The sequence below is a fragment of the Lissotriton vulgaris genome, chromosome 3_1, assembly GCF_964263255.1.
Source record: "Lissotriton vulgaris chromosome 3_1, aLisVul1.2, whole genome shotgun sequence".
NCBI classification, from domain to species: Eukaryota; Metazoa; Chordata; class Amphibia; order Caudata; family Salamandridae; genus Lissotriton; species Lissotriton vulgaris.
The window spans coordinates 1,234,265,914-1,234,292,448 of record NC_141689.1 but is presented as its reverse complement, the minus strand read 5'-3'; the positions used below and the strand labels follow the sequence as shown (position 1 = coordinate 1,234,292,448).

At 45.3% G+C, this 26,535-nt stretch overlaps 1 protein-coding gene across 2 annotated transcripts in view; it reads left to right on the top strand.

Annotated features, from left to right (window-relative positions):
• Nucleotides 1-26,535, top strand: part of SRP72 (signal recognition particle 72) — a 356,617-nt gene that overhangs the window by 268,243 nt on the left and 61,839 nt on the right. For both annotated transcript variants that reach the window (XM_086961696.1, XM_086961698.1), the window contains exons 12-14: nucleotides 2,370-2,434; nucleotides 6,259-6,354; nucleotides 18,144-18,247. In XM_086961696.1, coding sequence (XP_086817822.1) covers nucleotides 2,370-2,434; nucleotides 6,259-6,354; nucleotides 18,144-18,247 — 265 coding nt within the window. The remainder of the gene's footprint in view (nucleotides 1-2,369; nucleotides 2,435-6,258; nucleotides 6,355-18,143; nucleotides 18,248-26,535) is intronic.

Here is a 26,535-nt window from a genome sequence, read left to right as displayed (position 1 = left end):
GACAGTCTGCCCCGCTCCTGGCTCCTGGCCCGAGACAGTCTGCCTAACGACAGTCTGCCCCGCTCCTGGCCCGAGACAGTCTGCCCCGCTCCTGGCCCGAGACAGTCTGCCCCGCTCCTGGCCCGAGACAGTCTGCCCCGCTCCTGGCTCGAGACAGTCTGCCCCGCTCCTGGCTCGAGACAGTCTGCCCCGCTCCTGGCTCGAGACAGTCTGCCCCGCTCCTGGCTCGAGACAGTCTGCCCCGCTCCTGGCTCGAGACAGTCTGCCCCGCTCCTGGCCCGAGACAGTCACCCCCGCTCCTGGCCCAAAACAGTCTGCCCCGCTCCTGGCTCCTGTCCCCGTCCCGAGACAGTCTGCCCCGCTCCTGTCCCCGTCCCGAGACAGTCTGCCCCGCTCCTGGCTCCTGTCCCCGTCCCGAGACAGTCTGCCCCGCTCCTGGCTCCTGTCCCCGTCCCGAGACAGTCTGCCCCGCTCCTGGCTCCTGGCCCCGTCCCAAGACAGTCTGCCCCGCTCCTGGCCCCTGTCCCCGTCCCGAGGCAGTCTGCCCCGCTCCTGGCTCCTGTCCCCGTCCCGAGGCAGTCTGCCCCGCTCCTGGCTCCTGTCCCCGTCCCAAGACAGTCTGCCCCGCTCCTGGCTCCTGTCCCCGTCCAGAGACAGTCTGCCCCGCTCCTGGCTCCTGGCCCCGTCCCAAGACAGTCTGCCCCGCTCCTGGCCCGAGACAGTCTGGCCCGAGACAGTCTGCCCCGCTCCTGGCCCGAGATAGTCTGCCCAGCTCCTGGCCCGAGACAGTCTGCCCAGCTCCTGGCCCCTGGCCCGAGACAGTCTGCCCCGCTCCTAGCCCGAGACAGTCTGCCCTGCTCCTGGCTCCTGTCCCGAGACAGTCTGCCCCGCTCCGGTCCCCTGTCCCGAGACAGTCTGCCCCGCTCCTGTCCCGAGACAGTCTGCCCTGCTCCTGCCCCGTGTCCCGAGACAGTCTGCCCCGCTCCTGTCCCGAGACAGTCTGCCCCGCTCCAGTCCCCTGTCCCGAGACAGTCTGCCCTGCTCCGGTCCCCTGTCCCGAGACAGTCTGCCCCGCTCCTGTCCCGAGACAGTCTGCCCCGCTCCGGTCCCCTGTCCCGAGACAGTCTGCCCCGGTCCCCTGTCCCGAGACAGTCTGCCCTGCTCCTGTCCCCTGTCCCAAGACAGTCTGCCCCGCTCCTGTCCCAAGACAGTCTGCCCCGCTCCTGTCCCAAGACAGTCTGCCCCGCTCCTGTCCCAAGACAGTCTGCCCCGCTCCTGTCCCAAGACAGTCTGCCCCGCTCCTGTCCCAAGACAGTCTGCCCAGCTCCTGTTTCAAGACAGTCTGCCCAGCTCCTGTCCCAAAACAATCTTCCCCACTGCAATCTACCCCATTCCAATCCAATCCACCTCAATCCAATCCACCTCACTCCTTCCCCAATCCAACCCACTCCTTCCCCAAACCAACCCACTACAATCCAGTACACCACAATCTGCCCCAGTTCAATTCAAAACAATCTGCTCCACTTCAATCCACCCCACCAAACTCCAATTCACCCCCACACAAATCCACCTTCCAGTCCAATCCGCCCCTCCACTCAACCTAATTCCAAACCACCCTACTCTAATCCAATCCACCCCACCCCTATCCAATCCACCCCATTCAGTCCAGACTCCAATCCAACTCCAATCAATCCAACCTACTCTACCCCAATCCACTCCACCCCACCTCAACCCACTTTAACCCACTACCTCAATCCACTCCATTCCACCCCACCTCATTCCACCCTACCCTCCCCCACTCCACACCACACCGCTGCAGTCTTGACTCTGCACTCTACGACAGTCTCTGGCAATGAACCACTGACTCTACTCAAGTGTACTCCACTCTACTCCAACAAATCCAGTCTACAACACTAACTTTTAGTCATGCTGAACAGCAGCAACACTGGTGTACAACATGGCAAAAAACATTGCCAAATCCAGTAAGCTCTTGTACAGGTGAGACTTATTGACTTTGCCAATGTTTGTCTTTTATCTGTTCTCACAAGTTAGAAGAATTGAATTTATGATCTTGTTCTTAGAGCAGCATCCAGGGCAGGGTCCTGCTGTTAACCACATTCACTTGTCTTTCTCTTACTTCTCATCCCTTAACACTTCGTTCTGAGTGAATGTGGCTGCCATACGAGCACAGTCGAAAATTAAAGGGTTTCAAAAATGAGATTTTGGGAGTACCTGCAATTCCTTATTTGAAAAAGATATGCATGCTGATTCTGACAAGGGTTTTATCTTCCAAATTTACGTCCTGAACAGCGGATCCTTATGTTTTCATTGTGCAGCTTCTGAGAATGTTATTTGTTTCTTTTTTCAAGGAAGCGTAACCAAAGCATGCATGATCCTACAGAGTATAGAAGAGCTGCAGCATAAGCCAGGCATGGTGAGTACCTCGGCAAATGCGGATTTATATTTTCAGCGGTTGAGCTGCTTGATATTGCACCCCTTTATCATTATTATTCTAAAATGGATGACTGTTACTATTCAGCGGTCTCCATTTTACCCAGAAAGCTGTTGTGTTGCACCTACTGCTCAGAATTCCTGTTCAAGCCTATTCCTGCATACGGATGCTTCCTGAAGCTCCTCTTGTCGTTAATTTAAACCTGGCTCTAATCAACGCATTTCCAAATGATTTATGGAAATGTATGATGATCCATTTGGAATTTACTGGTTCCACGTGCAACATAACCTTTTCAAATTCCCTTTTTGTGTGTCAATTTCTTTTAATTGATTTTAAAACGTTCACAGTACATTGAAAATCCCCCGTGCTCAATTCACTTGCCAAGAGTTACTGATATCTAACGAGAAAACACAGCATTTTCACAAGTGTTTGTGTAGCTTCACTTGTTCCACTAGATATGGTAGGGTTGCCCCTACAACAACTAAATATAAAGCTTATATGTTCCAGGTTTAACATTCCACTTGCGCACAGGGTCCCCAAATAATGCACGGCTTACATAAAGAAAAAACTCTGTTTAAACAAAAAGGAAAGCAAACCACAATACAACTAAACCGTGGTGATATGAATAATTGGTCCAGATGGGTTGGGGGTAAGTCGGGACCGGGTTGCATTGCTTGGCCAATTAGCCTCTGGGGTCCTTCTCCCACGTCTCCAGGATGTTCAGAAACCATCCATCCAAAGGCTGCCCCCATGTGATCAAGGTCATCCACTGAGCGGATCAAGGGGGGAGCCCAAGCCGCTAGGTCTGAAAGAGGTGGAGAGCTCGGAATCTTGTCTCGCATGCAAATAAGAGCAAACCCTCTGAGAGGTAATTCACCATTGGGGTCCATACATAATTGAAGCTCCTCCGTGATTCCTACACTATGTCAGTCATCCTCTCACTGGACAAAGCCCGCCACAGTTAAACATGCCACTGGGTAAGGGAGGGGGCCTCTGGCTTTTTCCAAGCTGCAGCTGTTGCCATCTTGGCTGCTCCCAGACACAACCACATCATGGATTGGTCCCACCAGGTTTGATATTTTAGCATTTGGTCTCTCACTTCCAAGAACATGTGGCCCAAGGTGTTCAGAATTGGGTATCCCAAAATAATTTTAATGTGGGAGAGAATTTCTTTCCAAAAAGGTTGAATCGAGGGACAATCCCACCATATTTGTAGAAAGATATCCACCAACCCGCTGCCCCGCCAACATTTGTCTGAAGTTTTGGGGAAAATCGTGTGCAGTTTCTGGGGCTGTAGGTACCATTCATACATGATTTTGTAGTGGCTTCCCGTGAAAACAAGGAACGTTTATATTTGGTAATGTCTTTGTACAGGGAGGTCCATTGTTTGTCTTTCAAGGGGAAGGGAGTAGGGTGTTCCAAAATAAGCAAAACGGGTTTCATCTTTAAAAAATGCCAAACTATTGTTAAAAACATCGTTTTTTTTAGTTCAGCTCTGCATAGTCCTAAAAGCTGGGAAGATGGTGACTTTATCAAAGCAAACCTTTCGTTGATGCCATTTTTAGCAAACAAAAAAGACTGTCACGTAGCACGAAATACCCCCCCCCCCCCCTTTAACTTTAGCAAAATGTTTACTTTTTTCTAGGTTCTCTCTTGGGGAATCCACAAACCCAGAGTACCTGTAGAATCCGTAGAATGTTGGAAGAAAATGTATGGAGCCCAAATAGCCAAAAAAGTGCTATGGGGCTAGGGGGTGACAATAAGGGGGCAATGAAGCCCGAGCAATTAAGAGATTAAGAGCCTGCATAACATTGAATAATAAAAGTGTATTCTTTAAAACTGCATGATTAACCCACTGTTTTTTTGTAAGCATGAGCACCAGAGTACTTGAAAAGAGATCCCAAACCATATGCAACCAACTGGTAAATACTTTCTTTGAAACCTTTACCTGTTCCATTCCTCAGTTTTTGTCTTGTCAGTATTCAGAGTTTTCCTATGAAACTACGTTAATTTAGAATGTTCTGAAGGGGGTAATTCATTTACCTTGATTTTAGAAACAAATTCAATTTTCACCCACTGTCATACTTCGAACTCACAGAGCCTCTCACTGCCTCCATCTCATCTTGCCTCTGTCGAACAGTGCCTATTGAAAGAAGGCTCTTAAGTTGTGTAAACTAAATATGTATGCAAACAAAAGGGTTTGTGTACTTAGCACAATGTTGCCTGATGGCAAAGTTTCCTGTCAAAAATAGTTTTAGAAGTAATATTCTCTCGCTGAAATTAGATGTTTTTTCAGAATTTGTTTTTTCACCATCAAATATCAGCTTTTAATATTTTTTTAATTGTTTGCCTGATTTGCCAAATTCCTTTATTTTTGCACACCTTTGGTCCTGGCAACAAAGGGGAACAGCGGAGAACTCCTGGGATTCCAGAGTAGTGACATCACAATCACAAGAGTATAGCTGTCTGAAGCATTAACATGTTTTAAAGATCCATCTGTTAAAACAGACGCATGGCTTTGCAAAGGAATTCCATTGTAGGTCAGGTTTCCTGTCCATCACTAACTCTCTCCTACTAGTGATTTGAAGTACAAATCTGGTTACACTGTCACTTTACAAACTTCACGGTAAAATAAACAGAAGATATAAAATCAAAACCGACAACAGAATAAACCTCTGCTGGTGACATTCAAAGAATGGCAAGGAAAATTCTACAACCTTTGTGCTGTGGCTGATCTTTCACTACTCTTTCAGAGATGTACTCATCTTGAAGTGTGACTTAATCTTTTCCGTTGGTCCTGCTTAAAGGTACCATTGGTAACACTCTTGTTACCAAGGAAAAACAATGCATCTGCATTTATTTGCAAAAAATGATGGAAAGTGTCTTGGGTTCAACCTCCACATCCTCCTTTTCTTGTGATAATTAGGATAGTCGTACTATTCTCACACTGAAAGCATATCATTGACCTCTAGGTGTTAATTGAAATATTTAAATTTTTTGACAAGGAGGTATTATACCCCAGCGCTCCTGCACGGATATGATCCTTCTTTAAGCATTGCCTGCTGTTGAAGCCCATACACGTTAACTGACTTCCTCCATCTTGCATGGCACAGTCAGGAGTTCCATATTTGTATACCGGGGCGGTCGACATGATAGCCTAAATTAGACAAACACACATTGAACACTCTCCACTTCTTTCTCTTCTGAGTAGCAGTGACTTTACTGCGGCAGCCCCTACCTAAACACCAAGACGGTTTAACGGACGCAGATTTCTGTAGTGGCACAGTTGATTCATGCACCTTGCTCAGTGTGCTATATCTCGTCTGCAAGGTATCATGGGCAGTATGCAAAGTTACCCCTCTGGTCTGCATCATACTGCATGATAACAGATTGTGTACTTACGATGGCCAATGATGATGTATATCGTGACTGTCTACATTAGACTAGCATATCCATGGTTTAGCACACTAACAAGTGGTACCCACATTGGGCTAACGGCAACACTGATAAGTGGGAATGTGGAGAGTATAGAAGTGATTTGTTGTATGTCTGCAGATGACGTACTGTACTAGAATGGCCAACGGTGTGATCGGACTACACACTTGAATTCTACCTGGCACCCTAGATGCTGTATTTTTCTGTTGGTGATCATAATACGTTAAGAATAACTGCTTGTGACTTCTTTCTCTTTACAGTGAGTTTGTCCTTTGTATTGGGGTCATTCAATAGTTGAGTGTGGGGGAAAATACCTTGAAATGTAGAAATCTACACCACAGAATGATATTGCAGCAATGCTTGTTTTGTAGGTGTCAGCCCTGGTTATGATGTACAGCCATGAAGAGGACATTGACAGTGCTATTGAAGTTTTTACACAAGCCATCCAGTGGTATCATGAAAACCAGGTAACTACATTTATTTCAGTTATTTTTCACACCCTATTTCTCCATGAAAAAATATATTTTTCAATGCTAACTTTACTGCCGAAAGGGCACTGCTGGGGGCATCTGTTTTCGGTTCATCAGTCTCACTTACAAGCTAGATTACTTCCTATCTTGTTTTTTATAATGTTATGCTTGTTCATCCCATCTCAATAGTAGGATACACACCCATTTATTTTTAAAAGAGCATCCTCATTAAGATTCTGTGAAAATTGTTAAATGAAAGTGTCCCTCTCTTACATTTAGTGGTTACTTACATGGTCCTTGTTTCAAAATAACCTGTCTGATTTGTGTTGGACCGGGAACTTTAACCATGCAAACAAGCGAGGGTTGGTCATTAGAGTGAAAAATGTGTTTTCATAGAAAGAAACACTAACTGGATGCCATCTGCTGAACCTTTGTTTTATAGTGAATTGAAAGATGACATGAGTAAGTTTAGCATCATAAAAGGAGCATTTCCATTTTTGTTAAAAACCTTGTAATTCTCAATCATAGGATTACCTAGTACCCAAAAAAAGCATATTTTCACAATATTGTTGTGTATATGAATAAACAGTTAAATAATAGAAAACATTCCTGTAAGTAAGTGCTGTAAGTGGTAGCGTTCTCCAAAGTTTTTTTTAATGCATCCAAGCAGCCAGGTCCGTCATACAGTATATTCTGGGAAAACACCACTGTTCTTAGCTAAAGGAAATTTAAGCCTCTGACCTGGCTTTGTACACAGACAAAGTGCCTCTCTGACACTTCACCGTTCATATTTCAAAAGGCTGCCAGCATTCCTATTAAGTTAGGTCCCTTCCTATCAAGGTAGTTGTCAATCATTTTTTTCTATAAAGTTTTACCTCATCCCTTTTACTATGTAGTGTTACTCAGTAACCGAATAAACTTAGTAATAACTTAGTAAAGTTCACCACTTTCGGATTCTTTGCAGACTGTTTGCTAATGTGTTACAATCCTCTTGTACGAAAACAATTGTTGAGTGCTTCTTATTATAGCTTCATTGTATTGTCTGTTTTGATAAACCTGCATATACTTGTATTAGCAAGCATATGTGTATTGGTCATTGGAATTTGTCAGTGCTCTTGAAATCAAAAACTGGTCTCCTGTGAAACTATTGTAATAGGTCACAATTGGATTAAACTGGTGCCGGGAGAGGATATATCACGAAGCACAATTAAAGCATAACCTAACAATTCACATCTGTAAATGGTTAATATTCACTCTGTTCAAAACATTTTGTTGTGCTTTTTTTTTGTAATGTCTCCTCGTTAGAACAGTCAATCCTGGGTTGCTGTGGTCCTGAAGTGTAAGGGTCCAGAATTCGAATGTCTGGTGTACTCGTTTGTATGGTTAGGTCCGTGAAGTCCTGTGGGTCACTTAGCCAGGCACTTCACAACATACACAGCATTGTCACTGAAAAATATTGCTAACTTGACCTTTACAGTTGAAGCTTACTTACCCTTACCTGAAATGGAGGAACAAACGCAAGGATGTCAAGGGAAGAGTTATGACCCTGAAGTATCTGGCAAATCTGTATCCACCAAGACTATATAATATTGAACTACAGAGTGAAAGACGACATTACTAACAATACTGATCAAATAAGACTGAAAATTGCCACAGGAACCATTGGAAAGCACAGATACTCACTAGAAGATCTGTTGCTTACAGTGATTTGGAAGCAAAGATTTGAAAAGAAGCTCTTGACCATAGACATTGACAAACTGTTATCCTATGTGCAGCATCCCATTGCTGTTGAGGAATCTGTTAAAAGCTGCCCCTATTCATGATAAGGCACTTCTTAATAAATTAGGAAATTGGCTTTCAGATTACCTTCCAAATAGTGATACAGAAATGCTTTTATAAGAGGGCCAATTGTCCAGTTTCGACATGAGAAACCAAGGTGTTGCTGCATTAGTGATGCTAGTTGATCTATGGCTTCATTTCAAACCCTTGACCACTCTCCCTACTGAGTAGTATTAGATATCAGATGGTAGTTTTATTTACACTTTTACATTGTATAGTAACGGTAACAAATCAATTAGAATTAATTCACTGCTGCAGTAATTGGATTAAACCTGGCCATCTGCGTTCTACCCCATTTCACCATAAGAGCTTCACTACTGCTGATGAACTGAATGTCCAATGCCATCAACACTTCCCATCTGGTAGGGTAGCCAGAGGGCTAATAGTCTCCTCTGGCATGTTTTGCTGAAGTATTCCCTTGATTGTTTTTGTTTGTCCTCTATCTTGCAAGCCAGCTCCTCCTTGATCAGAAGGGACCATATCTCTTGTAACCACATGTTACAAAAGCTTCCTTACCACATGGTGTAAGGCTAGTATGGTTTGCATCTGGGAGCATAAAAGAGATGATCTTCCCCTTATTTCCATGTTCGGATTAGACAGTTTTGAAGGGGCTCCCAGTTAGATCCCTGATAAGAATCTAATTACCTCTGATCCCGTAATTGTGTGTATGCCAAGTAGCACTTTGCTCCAATGTTTGTAGTTGTGTGCATGATAAAAAGATTTTTTGAGCATGCCCGCCCCCCCCCCCCCCCCCCTCACCCCTTCAGCAGGGATTTGGACACTTATTGTCCATTTTATGTAGCTGGACAGGTATAAAATGCCATCTATGTAGGATCTCCTATAGCATATTCTATTTGAGTTTGGTAAAGTAATGTGCCACTGTAAAATGTTTTCCCATTGATCGTTTACCAGACTAATTACAAATTTTTGTTCCCACTGTCCCTGATTGACGTCTTTGAGTTGCTGCTTATGTTAAAGTGAAATGGCCTGGGTCTTAGCGATCTGTGTATTCACTAGTTTATCAAATGGTTTCAAATATCGGGTTCTGTGTTCATTCATCTGCAGGACCCAATGCCTTACTAGATGTCCAAACCTCTCTTCCTCCCCCTTGATTTGTTGAAATGTCTTGATGCGACTGTTGTGAAAATGGTCCCTCACTGTTATGCATGCCACCCCTGTCCATGCCCAGAACACTTTACTTTCCGACGCTGGAGAAAAGTCTCTTGCACCAAACAGAGGGGTGAAAGGTGATGGATATGATGTCAAGGTCCTTTTAGTGCCAATTTCATCTCGTATCTTAAAAGTGACACTAACTACGGGAGGGATGTACAGATGAGTACTTCTTGTTTGATGGCAACCATGCGACTTCCCATAGCTCTCTACCTGCGAGGATGTCCTCTACAAAGAACTGTTTCTTTTGTGTGTCTACATGTGACCACTCTTGTAAATAGTATAAATGAGATGCCTGGAAGTATCTCGTAACATATGGAACTCTCAGAGCTGTCTCTTCCCCACACCATGGTTTTCAGATTCTCTGTTGCCATACTATTCATGGCTTTTTCTCATGCCAAATATAATTAACACAGATCGTGTATAAGATTTGAAACTTACTTTGGTATAGCAAGTTTAGAGCATGCAAAAATGTAGTTTCTTGGCCAACAATGTAATACTTACAACAATTTCCTGCTGACCCACAACATTTGGTGGTTATGGTTGTGCCAGATTGATGATTGTCTTAATTGTGCAACTGGCCCTCCTCAAATGTATTATCTGGATCTCCTGTAAGGTTTTGGCAATCACTAGTCGCCATATATCCTATTACTCCCTCTCTCCCACTCATCGGGATGGTGTGGTGGACCTAAGATTCAACATCACATTAGCCACTGCTTTGAAATTCAGTCCCTCTAACTTTGAGTAGTTAATCTTAAATCCAGAGACTGCCCGTAAGCCTTATTAGTGGTTGAAGGGTCATCACATAAAACAGGAACGGGAGGGAAGAGGCAACCCTGTCTTAACCCCCTTAATATTGTTGACACTATCTGTAAGCCTACTGTTTACCCTGACTCTTGCCCCAGGGTAGTTCCCCATAATCTGTTGCATGAAATTGGATCCAATCCCATTCTCTTTAGGACACCTGACAAAAGGCACAGGACACACAGGCAAGCTCCTTTTCAGCATTAAGAGGGAAGGGCACAAAGTGCTGTTCCCTAATTAGAAACATGCTACTATCGCCATCAAGTCTTGACAGAGCCAGACTAGAGAGGGTTGTAGCTACTTTCTCAAAAGGGGGCCCAATTTGGAGGCTTTCTTGACACCACCAGCGGACATAAAGAATTGTCTAAATAACTGCTGGGGGAAACACAGGTCTGTGTAGAAATCGAACCAGGTGAGGAGGCATAGCTTGACAAAGCCATGAAGAGGACTTTAGTAAGCATTAAAAGAGGAGAATCTGCTGTTTTATTTTAAAATGATCACAGACCTGTTTGGTCCTGACCAACAGTATGCGTTTATTCATGAAGTAATTGAAAATAAAAACAGGTTTTCTAATTTTGAGGGAATAGTATGACGAGTTGCTTTGGAACTATGACCCACATGTTCAAGTCTAGAATTAGGAAATTGGTTCAGATTAACAAAAGCTGCTTAACTTACAGAAATGACTTTTCATGAATCATACTTGACTGGAAATACATTGCATTCAACAAAAACGATTAGCAGATATTCAACAGGGATACAGCTTTACAGTTAAGGGTTTCCTGTTGATGGAAAGTAGTCAGCTCACCTAAGAATAAGAACAGTATTTTGTGGTTAGAATGTCTAAGACTTTGTATAAGAAATATTTTAATCTGGTTTCATTTATGGACTTCAGGTAGAGAGGTGGTGGCTAACTATACAAGGACTTTGGATCGAGATAGCATAAATGAGGGAGCCGTAGATGGGGAAGTAGTTAAAGAGTAACCTTTGACATGGGGGTGGGGGTGTCTCATAATTATCGGGAGTTGCATTGAGAAGCAGGTAACTGAAAATGTTTGGGACATTAGATTTTAATGAATGTATTTGTTTCTTGGATTGTTTCTTGGAAAGAGATACTCCAGTATATCCAAGGTACCCATGGCTGGGGGAAAGATTTGCATGATTGGTTACCTTGTTATTCTCACGATAAATGTTCATCTAATCGATTAGGGTGAAAAAATACGATGATGAAACTGTGGGGCCCTGTTTTAAACACTCTAGGGCAAAAAGCCTCAGAGATTCCTTTTACCCTGCTGTTGTACGGTCGTGACACAGCGGCTCTTAGACTGGAAGTCAGTTGAGTAAATGGTGATCTTTTGGAACGTGTATATGAACTGCTTTGTGCAAAATCAGTTTGCTATGCTTCAGAGGAGTGATAAAATGGCCCACCCAGCATTCCATGTAAGGAAGTAAGATGAAACTTGCTAAAGGTCTCCTGCAACCAAGAGAGTTCAGCCTTGGAAATAGAGTAGGGCAAGCAGAAGTCTAATATAAAGTTTAGATGAATTTGTAGTAATTTGCATTAGTCCAGTCTGTCTATAAAATTACAACCGTGCCCCTAGACCTGCCTGAAAATAGTCATTCCTAGTCAACTGTTTTATTTATTGAAGAACATTCAGAGTAATAGTAAAGCTTTGCTTTTAGGTCCCGCCTAGCAACGCAGCGCATGCGCGGCTCGCTTGGCGGGATATATTGTCATCGATTTCTCTGCAGAAGGGGGACAGGAGCTGTGCACTCCGTACGCGCGCACATCTCCTGTTCCCGCGTAGGGCTTGCATTACAACACCGCGCGCGCATGGCACGCTTTCGCTTTCCCTGCCTTCCTCTGTGTTTCCTCAGTGAGTTAGCTTAGTGAGTTAATGCCGCCCTGCTTGTTTGGCTCTACAATATCTAGAATCTGAAAATAGTGCCAAGTGCGTTGCTAGCTTTCTTAAATCATGTATAAAATAGCGCCGTAATTATGATTAATCCAGTTTTTAAGCACTCGTATTTTATCAAATTCTGCTTAGCGAGTTTATGAATTTTAACCTGAATGAAAACTCTTTTAATAACTTTTAAAATTGTTTGTTTGTATTGACTTTTTCCGCTGCTGTTTTTAAATGCATTGTTCTTTGTATCGCTTTTTGTTACATGTACTTTTTATGGTTCCTAAAAAAAACTTGAGGCAACCGAATAAAAGTTTTGACTGACTGAGTTAATGAGTTCTCTGGACACATATTTGTTATAACGGATGGTCTGAGACCAGCTGACAAAGGCAATCCATGCAATTGACGCTACAAATATTTTTATTCTATTTGTATGTGTTAATTACTCAGATATGGCGCCCTGCTTAGCTTGGAGCCCACCTAATGATATACTTACATAGGCTCAACATTTGATCTTTCCCAGATCAGTTTACCCAGTGCCATCAAGATAGTTGGACCATCCATTATGTACAACACCTTAAAGAAGGGAGGCTGAGCCCCGCAGCGCTACGGGTCGTAATTCGCTGCGCCTGCCCTGTGCAGAAGAGCATCGAGGCAGCTTTCTCCCGTCAGTGTCTCACCAGAGCTCTGTAGGAGTGACGTCACTTCACGGGCCTTGAGCACTGATAAAGGCTGCCAAGCAATTTCACTCTGTTCTTGGAATTCCAGGGGCGGCTGAGCCGGGATTTATGGGAGCCAACCCAGGGCCTTAACTGCCTTACATGCCAGTCAATTAGGCGTCTAACTGCGTCTGAACAATTTCAATGCATTATCTCGCCTTCTCCCCAGGGCACAAACTTCGCCACCCCGTAGTTTTAATATATTGTGTCTGCTATTGTGTCTGCAGAAAGCAGTGCCGGTTATTACATGGCAGGAAAGCAGACCCCTCCCAGCCCCGGCGGCGGTGCTGGACTGCAGCCACCGGGGCAATTTTCTGCACATTAGCTGCCTGTTTATTTAGGGCCCTTTACATGGCTTTGGTCTTTGATCACTCGCTGAAACATTCCACCGGATATGAATTACATGTAACAGGATGTAAGTAGTTGCACTGACTGCGCTGGCCTGCTCTGCTACCCTGCACAGCACGAAGGCAGCCTCTGGAGGTCCATTCTGTCCTCTGCGCGCCCTACAGGAGGGCTGACACCCTAAACACGGCATCAGACTCAGCTGGTTATTCTAAGGTCGAGGGTCTGCCCCCCCCCATCCCCATAGTCGCCCTAGTCGCATGGGTCTAGCTCAGTCAGTCTTTTATTCTTCTATTTATTAATCAAGAGATTCATTAGAAAACCTGGTCTGTGGCAATTCCCATCGCCTGCAAACCTGGACGGGCATGTGTGCCCAGTGGCACCCAAGTGTATGATTATAAATGTACGTCACGTGTTCATCCATTCACACATTCCCAGGCAGCCATCAAACACATATCTACCCACCAATCCGAAAAAGTACTTTTAGAACACCCCCCTGAAGGAAGGGCTTCAGATCCCGTCCTCACCCACAGGGGAACTAAACCACAGGGAAATTGGACGGGTGCAAAGTTCATGATTTTGCTCATCGCTAAACCTTGCAAAGGCACCTGGTTTCATTTCTCCTTTGCACACACAGAATGTTTCTGTGCAAGGCGGAATACTTGTAAACAAATTGTGAGATAAATGCACACTATTCAGAGTGAGCACTATTCAATGTAGGCAGACTTTATTTGTAGGGCTGTCATCGAGAAACATTTTCCGCGCTTAATGAAAAACGTATGCAGATTTTTACAATTTGGGTTTACCTTTTGTGACTTTTTTTGCAAACCTCCTGAGACTCCTGCGAATGTAACGAAGCCTAAAAGTTCACAACCTCGACGAAGTTACAAGGCCCTCGCAAAACCTTGCGAAAAAAGTGGACTTGGCAAACCAGCGCTAACTCCTCTGGGCCTGGGTTTGTCGAAGAAACCCCCATGGAAGGTTTGCCTTCTCTGTGAGAAACCCGCAGGCCTAAGATACTCTGAGTCCAAAAGTGCCAGGAAGCCCAGTAGTATATAAAACTGAAACAGCGTGGGGCCCCTGTTCAGAGCAACAATTTCAATTATATGACACACTTTTGTACTTATTGAAGCCTAAAGTGTCATAAAGTGGCTCTATATATACTGAACCCGAATAAGGTACAGCGTGTATAGAGTCAACAGACCCCAGAAGTATAACCGAGGTTAAAGTCAGGACTGACCTTACTCTCAATAGTAGTAGCTTGGTTGAGCAGTAAGGCAGTACCAGAGGACATGTAAAGCATAAGTAGTAGACACTGTCAGCAAAAGGTTTCACACACTCAAAGACTGAACTCCAGGCCACTTGTTTTTATATCAAAAGATATCGTTTTATTTCTAGAACCAACAGGTATAAAAAAATATACTGTTCTCAATATGGAAGGTCTCAGATGAGTACTTTGCAGAAAGGCAATAAACTTTGTAAAGACAATAGGTACAGGGGTTGCAGTAGGCAACACAATTCTACACACAATTTAGCATTGAGCTCAATGGATTTCCTTATATAAACACAGTTGATTACTTTGTAGATTACTTTGGTAATTCCAGGACTGACTCCTAGGTTCAGTCCTGGGGTCTAAGCTGAAAACAGTTTAGCAAGAACGTTTTAGGTATTGTAGAGATTTTTCAGGAATAAAAAGCTATTTTAAAAGTTCACACTTAAAAACGTTTTAACAGGAATCTGGCAATGTTATCCAATGGGAGAAAATTCAGGTTGCAGGTAAAGTACGATCTCGTTACTTTTGTAATCCAGTCCTGGTCTCCCGAGCCCAGCACTGGGGTCTCAACTCAAAACAGGTAAGTAATTACGTTTCAGTATTTCGTATGATGTTTAAAGAATATTTCTAGTTTTCAAAAGTAGACACTTAGAAGAATTTTAATAGAAAAGCAGACAATGGATTCCTGTGGAGAAAATTCAAGTTACTAGTAAATCCAGTAAGGATTACTTTTGCGGTTCAGTACTGGGCTACAGGGTACAGTACTGGCTTCTCCCCTGATCACAGGTGAGTACTTCTGAATTCGGAATTAGGGTGATTTTATATGAATATTCTTAGTTTCCAAAAATTCACACTTAGAAGATTTTTCGAGTCAAACCAGTCAATGTTATCCAATGGCAGGTAAGTGAGTTATCGGTTTCCAGGTGAGTACTTGGCTGGTGAAGTTAGGGTTCTGGGCATAGACTCAGGGGTCCCCCAGGGTCAGGTAAGTACAGTTGGTTCAGCCCGAGCGGCACAGGGGCGGCCGGTTGCAGAGGTAGTTAGGCCCAATGTTATCCAATGAGGGAAAGGGGACCTCTGGTTGGCGGCTGCTGGCTACCAGGCCACGCGGCTGTGGGAGCTGGGCTCCTGGTCACTTGCTCAGGGCAAATGGGGAAGTAGGATAGGGTACAGGTTGCCCTGCCAGGGGCACTCGGGCGGCTGGGTGCAGGGTGCTTTTGAGCCGTCGGGCGCTCAATGTTATTCAATGAGGAACTTGAAAAGGGAACAAAGGCTGCAGGCTCGGGGACGAAGGATCTTCTGGAGCGACCAACACTTCGAGGGGAAAGTTGGGGTCTTGGAGGATAGGTAGGCACCCAGGAGTTGAGCACAGGGGGCCGTGGGGCGCCGGGCGCAGGGGTGTCTTTTGAGGTCGGGAAATCTTACCCCCTTCTGGTCGTGGTCGGAGGGGTCCTCGGTCCTGAGGCTGCAGGCGTCGTAGGGGTCATCGAGGAGGGTCTTTGGGCACTGGACTTCGGGTCCCAGTCGCCGGGGGGGGGGGGGGAAGTCTTCATGGTCCTGGATCACTCGGGCACAGGTCGAGCTCGGCGGGTGCAGAGTAGGTTAGTCCGGAGCTTCCTGGCTGGCACCGGGGGTGTGGTTGCAGCAGAGCCTCTGCTGATGGGAGTCTCAGGATTTAGGAGGGTCAAGGCAGGCAGGTCCTCTGGGTGTCCCAAGGTTGCTGTCCGCAGGAGTCGCCGGGATTAGGCAGGAGCTGGTTCTAGGATCGACAGGCCGGTAGGGCTGGGGCCAAGTCAGTTGTTGTTGTCCTGTTAGCAGCTGCACGGCGGGTCTTCTTCCTCTTGATCTTCCTTCTTCTATTCTTATCGGGATCTAAGGAAGGAAGGTTCAGGGAGCCCCTAAATACTGATTTTAGGGGTGTTACAGGTAGGGCAAGGGCTGGGAGCAAGAGGTCCCTGTCCCGGGGTGGGTACACCCCTAGCCTGCTCCTCTCCTGTGGGAGGGGGGCAGGAGCCTAGCCGTGATTGGGCAGGACTCCCCATCTTCAAGATGGCTGGAGCCCGGGGTCATGCTTCACCTAGTCTCCCTCACCTGAGGGGTGGGGTTGGCACCGGCTGTCACACCCCCCTTCCTGACATAGTTGTTCCTGCCAGTCTTCCCGCCAGAGTGGCGGTCAGGACTGGCGGGGGCCAGTTGCTGGGTACAGCAAATGGTCTGGAGAAGCTCACAGAGGCGGAATGCCTTTGAAGCTCCCCCTTGCCCATCCTGGGGGAGGAGGCCTAGCACCTCGCCCAGGATGTGCATTGTTGCAGGCCCAGGAGAGCGGGGGCTCTCCACCCAGGGGTCCAGCAACATGTCTGCTGTGTGGCAGCCTCTGACGTGGATTGTAGTTAGGTTTCAGGGGCATCTCTAAGATGCCCTCTGTAGGGCATTTCTCATTAAATCCTACACTAGCATCAGTGTGGATTTAATGTGCTGAGAAGTTTGATACCAAACTTGTCAGTCTTCAGTGTAGCAATTATGGTGCTGTGGAGTTCGTAATGTGGACCTCCCAGCACCATATGCTCTTAATGGCATCACTGCACTTACAGTGCCCAGGAATGGCCCTGGGTACTGTAGGGGCACAGGGCTCATGCACCTGTGTCCTCACCACTGGCATAGGGCACCCAGCTAGAGGGGTGACTGAGGTATTCCAGGGCAGTGGGTTGGTGGGCATGGCACACAAGGATGTGTGCCATGTCTACTCCTTGTTTAGTTCTGTACTTAGGCACTCAGCCTGCAAAGACAGGGCCCCTAAGGGTGGCACAATAAGTGCTGAAGGGCTTGGGGGTCTCCTCTGGTCACCATGCCCTGGGTACCTAGGGTACCATTTACTAGGGGCTGACAGGTGGCCAGAGATGCCAATTGGGTTTCAGTTTCAACACAGTTTTATGGAAGGAACACAGGCCCTGGGTACCTGGTTGGCAGGAGCCCAGGACACACTCCGTCAAGCGGATTTACGACATTACAACGCATGGTTTTACATCGCATGCTTTTACAACGCGGGTTTTACAACGCATACCATTACAACGCATAGTGCTTTGGGGCGCTGGATAGTGAATAGTTTAATTTACTATTCAAACTCCAGTCCCTGTGGATAGTAGGGAAGGTGTTGGACAGTAAATTAAACCTATTCCCTATCCTAGAGCGCCCCCCAGCGCAATGCCTTGTAATGGTTTGCGTTGTAAAAGTTGCGTCGTAAAGGCACTCCGTTGTAAAAGTTGCGTTGTAAGTGATGTTTCCCCCGTCAAGCACATCAACAGTCAGAAATAAAGAGGGGGCATACCAATACAAGAAAGATGGCACTTTCTCACACAAAGATACCAAACAAGATTGACTTATGTGTTAAAGGCTTAGCTAGGGAAAGAGCAAATCAACAAATAAATAAAAGGCGTTGTCATTTACAATGCCAATAGCTCTAACTCTCGTAAAGGCGAGACCTATTGCATTGCAAATGCTTGTCTAAAATTGGAATGTAAAGCAAGCTACTGCATGAGTCTGGGCATTTGGAATAAAGAACATAGTGCTAAATCTAGAGCAGAGCAATGATGGCTAATAGTAAGGAATGTAAGCATAGCAGAACTGTGGTTTACTGTCTAAAGTAGTAAACATGCATTCTGTTTTTTTTTAGTGAATATAAACAACACAATTGTTACTGCCTTCTCATTTCCTTAACACCATTTATCTCCTTTTTAGCCCAACTCACCAATTCACTTGTCCTTAATTCGCGAAGCTGCAAATTTCAAATTGAAGCATGGAAGAAAGAAAGAAGCAATAAGTGATCTCGAACAACTATGGAAGTAAGTTCTTGAAGTAGTGAGTAAGTTTGGTGGGGTTAAGGAGGAGCAAAGTGGAATGGTTCATAAGATTTGTTTTTTGAGTATGTTTATGAAGGAAAATCGGAAATCTCACTACAACGATCCTATAGAGGAAGTGGTGTGTTTTTAATTCCGTGAAAGCTATAGATGCTGATTAGATGTGCCCCGAATAATTCAGTTCCCTCTGCAAACTGCTGTAGGGATTGCAATTAAGTTACTCAGAGTTTACTGCACCTAGTAATTACTGATTGCAGTATACCTTCAACCCCTGCAATTTTTCACAGTTACAGAAAGCATCAAAACCCTCACATTATGCACCAGTTTTAGGGTCAAACTCTTAATGGGATTGATTCATTTCACCCGGTAAAAATCAAACGCTGTATTGGATTTTACCGGGTGTTATAAATAGTGCAGATCCCTCTGGGGCACTTGCATTAGGGCTACAGTCTGGAAGTCCTGCCATTCATTACAAGAAGTGATGTAAGTGGTATTAAATATAGCTCTCAAGGAAATTCAAATTTGTTTATTTACGGAGTGGTAGATTCATTTTGGTACAGCTCTACATACCATGAGATCAAGTGAATGCCAGCCAAAGAATCGATTCCTCTAAAGCAAAGGGAGATGACTGTTTTGAAAATCGCGCTATTTGTGTAAGAACCAAAGCTGAAAACCACAAATGTTCACACCATAATCAGCACCTTATTAATACAAATATAGTTTTGCAAGTATTTATACTATTTTTACATGTTATGGACCTGTGGAAATGGGTCATCACAGCCAGTTGTAGTCAATTGAAGCCACCACCCCTTATAATTATGGAATGAAACTGTGTTTGGGACCGTGATGGAATAGGGATATTCTGGTTTTACTGACTGATAGAACACCTACTTGACTTTATTCATGTTTGCATGAATAAGATAGATGCCTTTGAGACACATTTGTGAGGGTCCCAGAGAAGAGGGGCATATTTGTCTTTTACATATTACGGTAAAATCTGAAACCAATAGTGATTAGTGGACACAGAACTCTCCCACAGCTTTCCTCTGCCCCGTCCAAAAAATGTGCCCTAAACACTGACCATAGTAGCTACATACAGAGATATTTGGTTCTGCTGTTCTTTCTTCCTCATTTGAAAAGTGGCCCAAATATTTTTTTATTCATGCAAATTTCCAGATAAATGTAAAGCATGCCGTACATAATAGAAATACAGCCAGTAAAATTCTAAATATGCTGTCATCATTATTGCTTAATAGTACTTAGATATGCTAAGTTTTTACCTTCCGCGAAATCTTCACTTCGAGCTTCCAAAAGTACTGAGTGAAATGCTCCTACATCAACACTTAATTGGTAGGCCTGGTTAGGATACCTCCAGTTTTACAAAAAAGTTATCAAACGTCATTTAATTCATATTAGTCCATTTTACTGTCCTTTATTTTAAAATGAGTTAAAAAGAAATTATATGTTGAGTCGATTTGTAGAGTGTTCTAATCACCCTTGAAGGTATCCAGGCACTGCCCTCTATTGCATGTTCAAATAGGAACTCTAATTGAGGTCTTTTGCATGTCTTAAGATTTCTATGGCAGTCTCTTCCAAGAAAGGTGACATCTGTTCATCATGGAATCTTTAACAGTCATCAAATTGGGAGCATCTTGACCTATGTAGGGTGACCCGAAACACATTTTGTAAGGAGAGTTCTCTTTTCAATATAGATTCAAAAACATTGTCTATCTGCAAAATGCAATTTCCTTAACATATGCATGTGTATTCTGCCCCCCCCCCTCTCTCTCTCTCTCTCAAGAGGATGTTATAGTTAGGAATTGTAATATCTTACTTTATATTACAAAGAAAAAAACCTTAGAATTTCACTGAAAAAAAACAAAGGTTAAAGGAACTTTATAGTTTGGTGAAAATGTCAGTTAAAACCTACCATTTTAAACTAACACCACCACTAAAATTCATCAGCTATAGTTTTTTAAAAGAAAATTAATTTTATTAATTGGTTTATCAAGTTTCATAAATCCAGAAAAGATACATTCCCCAGCAACCAGCAATCCCCCTCGCCCCACCCACACACACCGATTAAAGTACAAGTTACACGTCTACAGTACCCTCTGCCATGTATACACAGCCATTTAGCCAACAACCCAGTACCGGGCAGGCGGCAAACAGTGCATTCAAAACCCGAAACAAAAAAAAGAAGAAAAACCCACCTAGGGAAACCACCCCTCCGGGCTATCAGCTTATATACACATGAATTGCCAGTCATCACCCCTGGTCGTCCTCGTTCGTGAGTTCATCTTCCCCCGCCCCCCCTACCCCCCCCCCCTACGCCCCCCCCCCCCCCCCCCCCCCCCCCCCCATTGAGCTCCCTCGCCCTCCCTACTGCTCATGTACGTCTGAAACAATCCCCAGAAATTTTTGGGTCGGCTCCTAGGAGGAAGCATTTCATTGTAGGCCTCTGACTGAGTGCAACAAAACAGCATGTCCTGCTTCCAACCCTGGACCGTGGGAGTCGGCCCCCTCAACCAGCGCATAGCTACTTCCCGTTTCGCCATTAGTAGACCCATACCGATCAGTTTGCGCGAAAACGTAGGTAACTGTTTAGTGTAGCCAAGAAGTGCAAGCGCAGGGGTCGGGGCCATCTCCACCTCTGTAATACTACCAAGCTCCGCAAAAACTGCACTCCAAAAGCATTGCACCCTCGGGCACAGCCAAGCGAGATGTAGGAAATCCGCCACCAGCGCTTGGCATCGTTCGCACTCAGCCGACACGCGGAGGCCATATCTGTGTAAGCGCTCTGGGGAATAATATACCCTGTTTAGGAATTTAAAATGAATCAGCCTGTGTTTACCATTGAGGGAGATTCGCCTGGTATTTTCGCAGCCGTACCGCCACATATCGTCATCTATTGGCATTTCCATATCTTTCTGCCAGGCCAAGCGCGCCGCAGTTTACTGCGTCTCTCTGTGGGATAAGGCTATCCTATATAAGTTAGTTACTAGTTTCTGCGGGGCTTCAGATTTTAAGACAAAAGTTAGTTCGGGGACCTCCGGTGGTTCCGCAAGGTGTTCACCTAGTTGTTCTACAAGGGCCTACGCACCCTATGAAAGTGTAAGCGTTGCAGCAGAGTTTCAGTACCCTCAGCACCCTGCACCTGCTCCCATGTCTTAGCCCTCTCCTCCTGAAATATGTCTCCTGCTTTGGCTCATCAGCTATAGTTATCTTAAGTAACTATAACTTGTGACCTATAATAACTGTAAGTTAATGCCTCTTTTTGTATTGTCACCCCCTAGTTTTTTGACTGATGCTGCTGGTTTTCAGACTTTGAGAGTGCACTGAGGCCTGCTAACCAGACTTCGGTGCCCTGACCCTCAAGTGTATGTTCAATTATGTGTACCCAACTGGAAATGGCTAACTTACCTGTAAGTCCCTAGTAAATGGTACCCTGGTACCCAGTGCATGTAAGTTAGAGGAGTACCCTAGGGCTTGCGACATTGATTGTGCCCCTTTGGAGGTACCCCAAGTAATACAAGACCCCATTCTGCAAATGCACACTGGTTGAGCACTCATGCACTGCTAGCCTGACTTTGCCTTTGAAAGCTATGACAAAGCAACCATTTCCCCTGGATATATGTGAATATCACCCCTCTGGCAGGCCTACTGAGCCCTAATGGCAGGGTGCAACATATGACACAGACGAGATATGTACTCTGCATGTCCTGATAGTAAAACATGCAAAACTGCCGCTTTTGCAATGGGAAGGCTTGGTTGCCCAATTTGCGAGAACAGGGTTACACGCTGACCTCTTAAGCTGTGCTAACTCCTGAACAGTGAGACCAAAGTAGGCACTCCAAGATATCAAACAACTTGTTACATTAAGCCTGACTTGTATCTCAATTTGAAATTAATGTAAATTATTGCAGTGTGCAGCTTTAGCAAAGCTGCTTCTTTGTTTTGTTTAACACTCCTGTGCCTTCCCTGGCACAGGTGGAGCCTGCTTCACAAGAAAACTTTCTGCCCTCCTGGGGAGACGCGCCAATGACTCTCTGGAAGGAGAACAATGAGGGATCGCAGGCCAGGGAGGTGTCACCTCCATCATGCTGGAAGCCACAAAAGACCGACTTCAAAGGTGAACACCAGGGGAAGGGCTGCCCCATTGTTGAGGTAGGCAGACTGGCACAGGCAGAAGAGATGGGAAACCAGTTGGCAAACCTTTTTCCCCAGGGGCATATAGTCCTGAGGTTGCCACACCCCAGGGAAGCTAGGGGGTCTGAACACCGAGAGAGGGGTCTTGCCATCTTGGGAGTTGGCAGAATATTGCATCCTGGGTTAGCCAGAGCCATACTCCAAAGGAAGTGTCAACAGGTGGGAGGGCACCTGGGAGGCCGCTGGTTACTAACCGCATCCTGCCCTGATGGCACTTTCAAGGCATAAAGCATGCACCTTGGCACCCAGAACTCAGATTGGGAAGAAGGACCGACGGACTGCCCTGCTGCACCGAGGGAACAGCAAAGAGAGGCTGCACTGACAAAGACTGCACCTGTACCTGCGGTTACCTGCTCAAGGAGAGCCCAGTCAAGCTAAGAGAACTACATGGCCAGCAGACTGCCCTCCTGTTCACAACACAGGGACACAACTACTGAAGAAGCCTGCTGGGACATGTTGGTAGCCCAAAGTCTTCAAGCTGCTACCACAGCCGCTGTACGGCACCCAGGACTAAGATCTGATGCACAGAATTGCACCCAAATTTGTTGAGCCCTGGAGTGCTGTCGGAGAGTTGCTGGGACCCTCAGAAGGCGAGTTATCGATCCAGGAAGAATGGGCTTGTGATGACGACGGGCGACTGGTATTCCAGGGGTGACTGGACTTCAGCCAGACTGGAGGGAACTTCGTGGTACGTCCGCTCTGCAACCATATCCCTTGCAATAAATTTTATGGACTGTGGAGTCTCTGAAGGAAGAACCCCTCCCCAACCCCCCGTCGACCAGAGCATCTTCAGCATCCTTCAGCCCTTGCATCAGGACCACTGTAGAAATCCATTGCAACGTGGATAAAGTGCCTAGAACTGCTGGAGGAATGCTTCCTCTATGAAGGTAACTGTTCTTGAGGACCTTGCTGGTCTCCCTGACTAGCTCTCTGCCGGAGTTGTTCACCCTGGTACCTCAAACAAACCATATTACACTTACCTAACTTTTCCTTGAAAAAGTTTCAAAGTGTCCAATTCATTGACTTTGCCGAGGCTTGTTCACAGTTGTGAAATTGCTTTAATTTATTATTGCTTTTAAAATCTGTCTCTGGAACCCTCTGGTGGACCTTTTTCGTGTCTAAATTCTTATTAAAATTTTGTCTATTTTTATAAATTGGTGTTGGAGTTCTTGAGTGTTGTGTCAGTTTCTTCAATTATTTTGGTGCTGTTTAAATGCTTAACACATGTTCCTCTGTGTAAGGCTTGCTTCTCAGTGCCACAGCCACTCAGGGTTAAGCTGAGGGTTTTACAGTCGAAACCTACTGGACTTACAGGGGTTGTTAAGTGTAGTATGCAATGAGGTTGCACAACCACACCATCTATTACCCCCATATCCTCATAGTAACTATAACTAGCGCCCTCGCCATGCACTGTTGTCATCAATGATGTAATTTTAGATGTTGCAGTGATGTCCTCCATGATGTCATAGAACATGTCATGAGTGATGTAACATGGGAGGTGATTAGTAGTGCATGGCGAGCATGCCCTCTCCCCTAATTATAATTATTGGCACCGGGAGATGGGGTTCTCAGTTCCTCAGTAAGGCTCGCGAAGGGAGAGGCCACACGCTCCCACCCCCCTTTGACAAAAATAAGTGTGGCAACACCGCGGGCCCTGGTCTATCCCGAGGGCTTATATTTAAAAAGAGCAGGAGTGTGCATTCTTTTATTTATTTTTCCTCTGTGCTGCGTATTTGCAGAAATTAGATGTTTTTTACAGGACAGATGTCTGAGTCCCGAGACCTAAAATGACTGGCATCACATCTTTGTTGATGTGGTAGCAGCCAATCATCTTATTGTGAGATATGTCTGCGGATCCTGAACTGCGTGAAATATTCATATATTTTAAATGTTAATTTCCTCAAACACTACTGAACGGATTTACACCAAATCACAAAAAGATTACTTTAGGTGCCAAGAAGTAGGTGACTGCCAAATTTGATGTAATTCTGTTAAGCCGTTTTGGCTGGAGCTGTGTCTAATTTTCCTATGAAAAATTGCACGGGGAAAACATGTTGTGGGATCCTCCTTTTTTCTTGGCTCTCGTTTGAGATTTCACCCCAAAACTTTACAGGAGGAGCTGAGCTGGATCATTTAGCGAAGATTCATCAAATAGCACCAATCTTATTAGGAAACCCCAAAAATTAATTTTCCCATGGATATGTAGTTCAAACTTTATTTTGTTGCAAACTTATTGTTTTTTGCATAAATTGCCATTTCATTATACGTAGCCAGTAACAGTGCGTTGTAGATTAGTGCAATAGTCATTTATATCTAGGCATTCAGCGGTTCCCACCTCTAGTGGGGACTACACCTGGGTAGTCTCAGCTTGAGTTGAGCCATGTGACTGGTATTTGGAAACAATCTCCTACACTCAAGCCAGTCGGTTTGGGAGCCAACTATAGTACAGAGACCACCCTACTAGAGGTCTTGGAGAATATTAAGGAGAAGCTGGTTGTGTGGGGTAAAGCCATTCTGATTTTATTAGCCCTTTTCTCAGCTTTTGATACCGTTCCTCACGCTAGACTCCGGACAGGCTACAGAACTGTGGTATAGGTGGCACCATCCTGAAATGGTTCTCCTCCTTCGTAGAGGACCGAAGCCAAGAAGTCTGGACCCCCCCAGTCGCGGCCCCCATCCCTAATCTGAAAGTGGGAGTTCCTCAGGGCTCTATACTAAGCCCTACTCTTTTAAACCTATATATGTCCCCCTTGGCACCATTGGTAGAGGATTGTGGTGCAAAAATAATTTCTTACGCTGACGACACGCAGCTCCTTTTCACCTGCGGCAACGGAGCTGACTTTGAGGGTAAGAAGATCAGTACCTGCCTCTCGAAGGTGTTTTTGTGGTTGAGGAGGAACCAGTTAAAATGCAACCCTGAGAAATCAGAAGTTATCTTCTTTGGCTCCCCGCCTGCGGCCGAGTGGAAACACTGGTGGCCCGCGGATATGTCACCTCCTTTCTCTGCACAAATCTCTGTTAAAAATCTGTCTGTCATGATGAACTGCACTCTCTCGATGAGATCTCCGGTCCAGTCGGTAGCAGGCATCTGTTTCATGCTTCTGTGGATGCTTAGGAAATTTTCCCCCTTTTGCCTCTTGAACACAGGAAGACCGTAGTCCAGGCATTGGTCACCTCCAGACTGGTCAATGTTCTGTACCTGGGCCTCCCGGAGTTTTTTCTCAACCGCTTTCATGTGGTCCAGAATGCAGCCGCCAGAGCTGTCCTTTTACTTAAGTCCAGGGCTCATGTTTCCTCGCACCTGAAGGCTTTACACTGGCCCTCTGTGAAAAAGAGGATCAGTTTTAAAGCTCTGGTGCTATTCTTCAAGGCCCTATACGGAAGCTGTGTAGAGTTACGCACTGTGTGCTGCCAAGAACCATGAGGTCCTCCACGTTGAGCCTGGCATCCGTCCCCAGGATACGCTGAGCCCAATCTGGCGGGCGTTCTTTTCAGTACCATGGAGCCCACACCTGGAACCTTCTCCCACTGACTCTCAGAACGGTGACCGACATAGCCGTTTCCAGGAAAATACTTAAAACCTGGCTTTTCCGTAACTAATTCCTGGTCTCCCACTTCTAGTGGTTGCAGAGGGTCTGATAGTCTTTTTAGCGCCGGAACACTCTTTCGGAGTAGCTGTGCGCTCTATAAATGCTATTTCATTCATTCATTCATTCATTCATTATTTCACTCATTGACCAATGGATAACAGTAGCACTGGAGATGTAGTGCAGGCGTCGGTCATTGGCTGACATCCGCTCTTAACGTAGTAGTGTTCTTCTTGCCTGCAAAAAATAAGAGAAAGAAAGGAGATTTGAACTGAAGGCCATGGGCTTCACTGAAGTGATATTTTATACTCTCAATTTGAGGCACATGGATTTGTTGCCAAACCCACCCCACCCACCCTGCTTTATGCTGAGGCAAGAGGGTTGTTTAGAAGTGTAATGAAAATAGCAGTGATAGAGAACTAAATTCACAGGTAAGTAGGTTATTCTTTTCTATTATTGGATCTTAATATTTGTAAA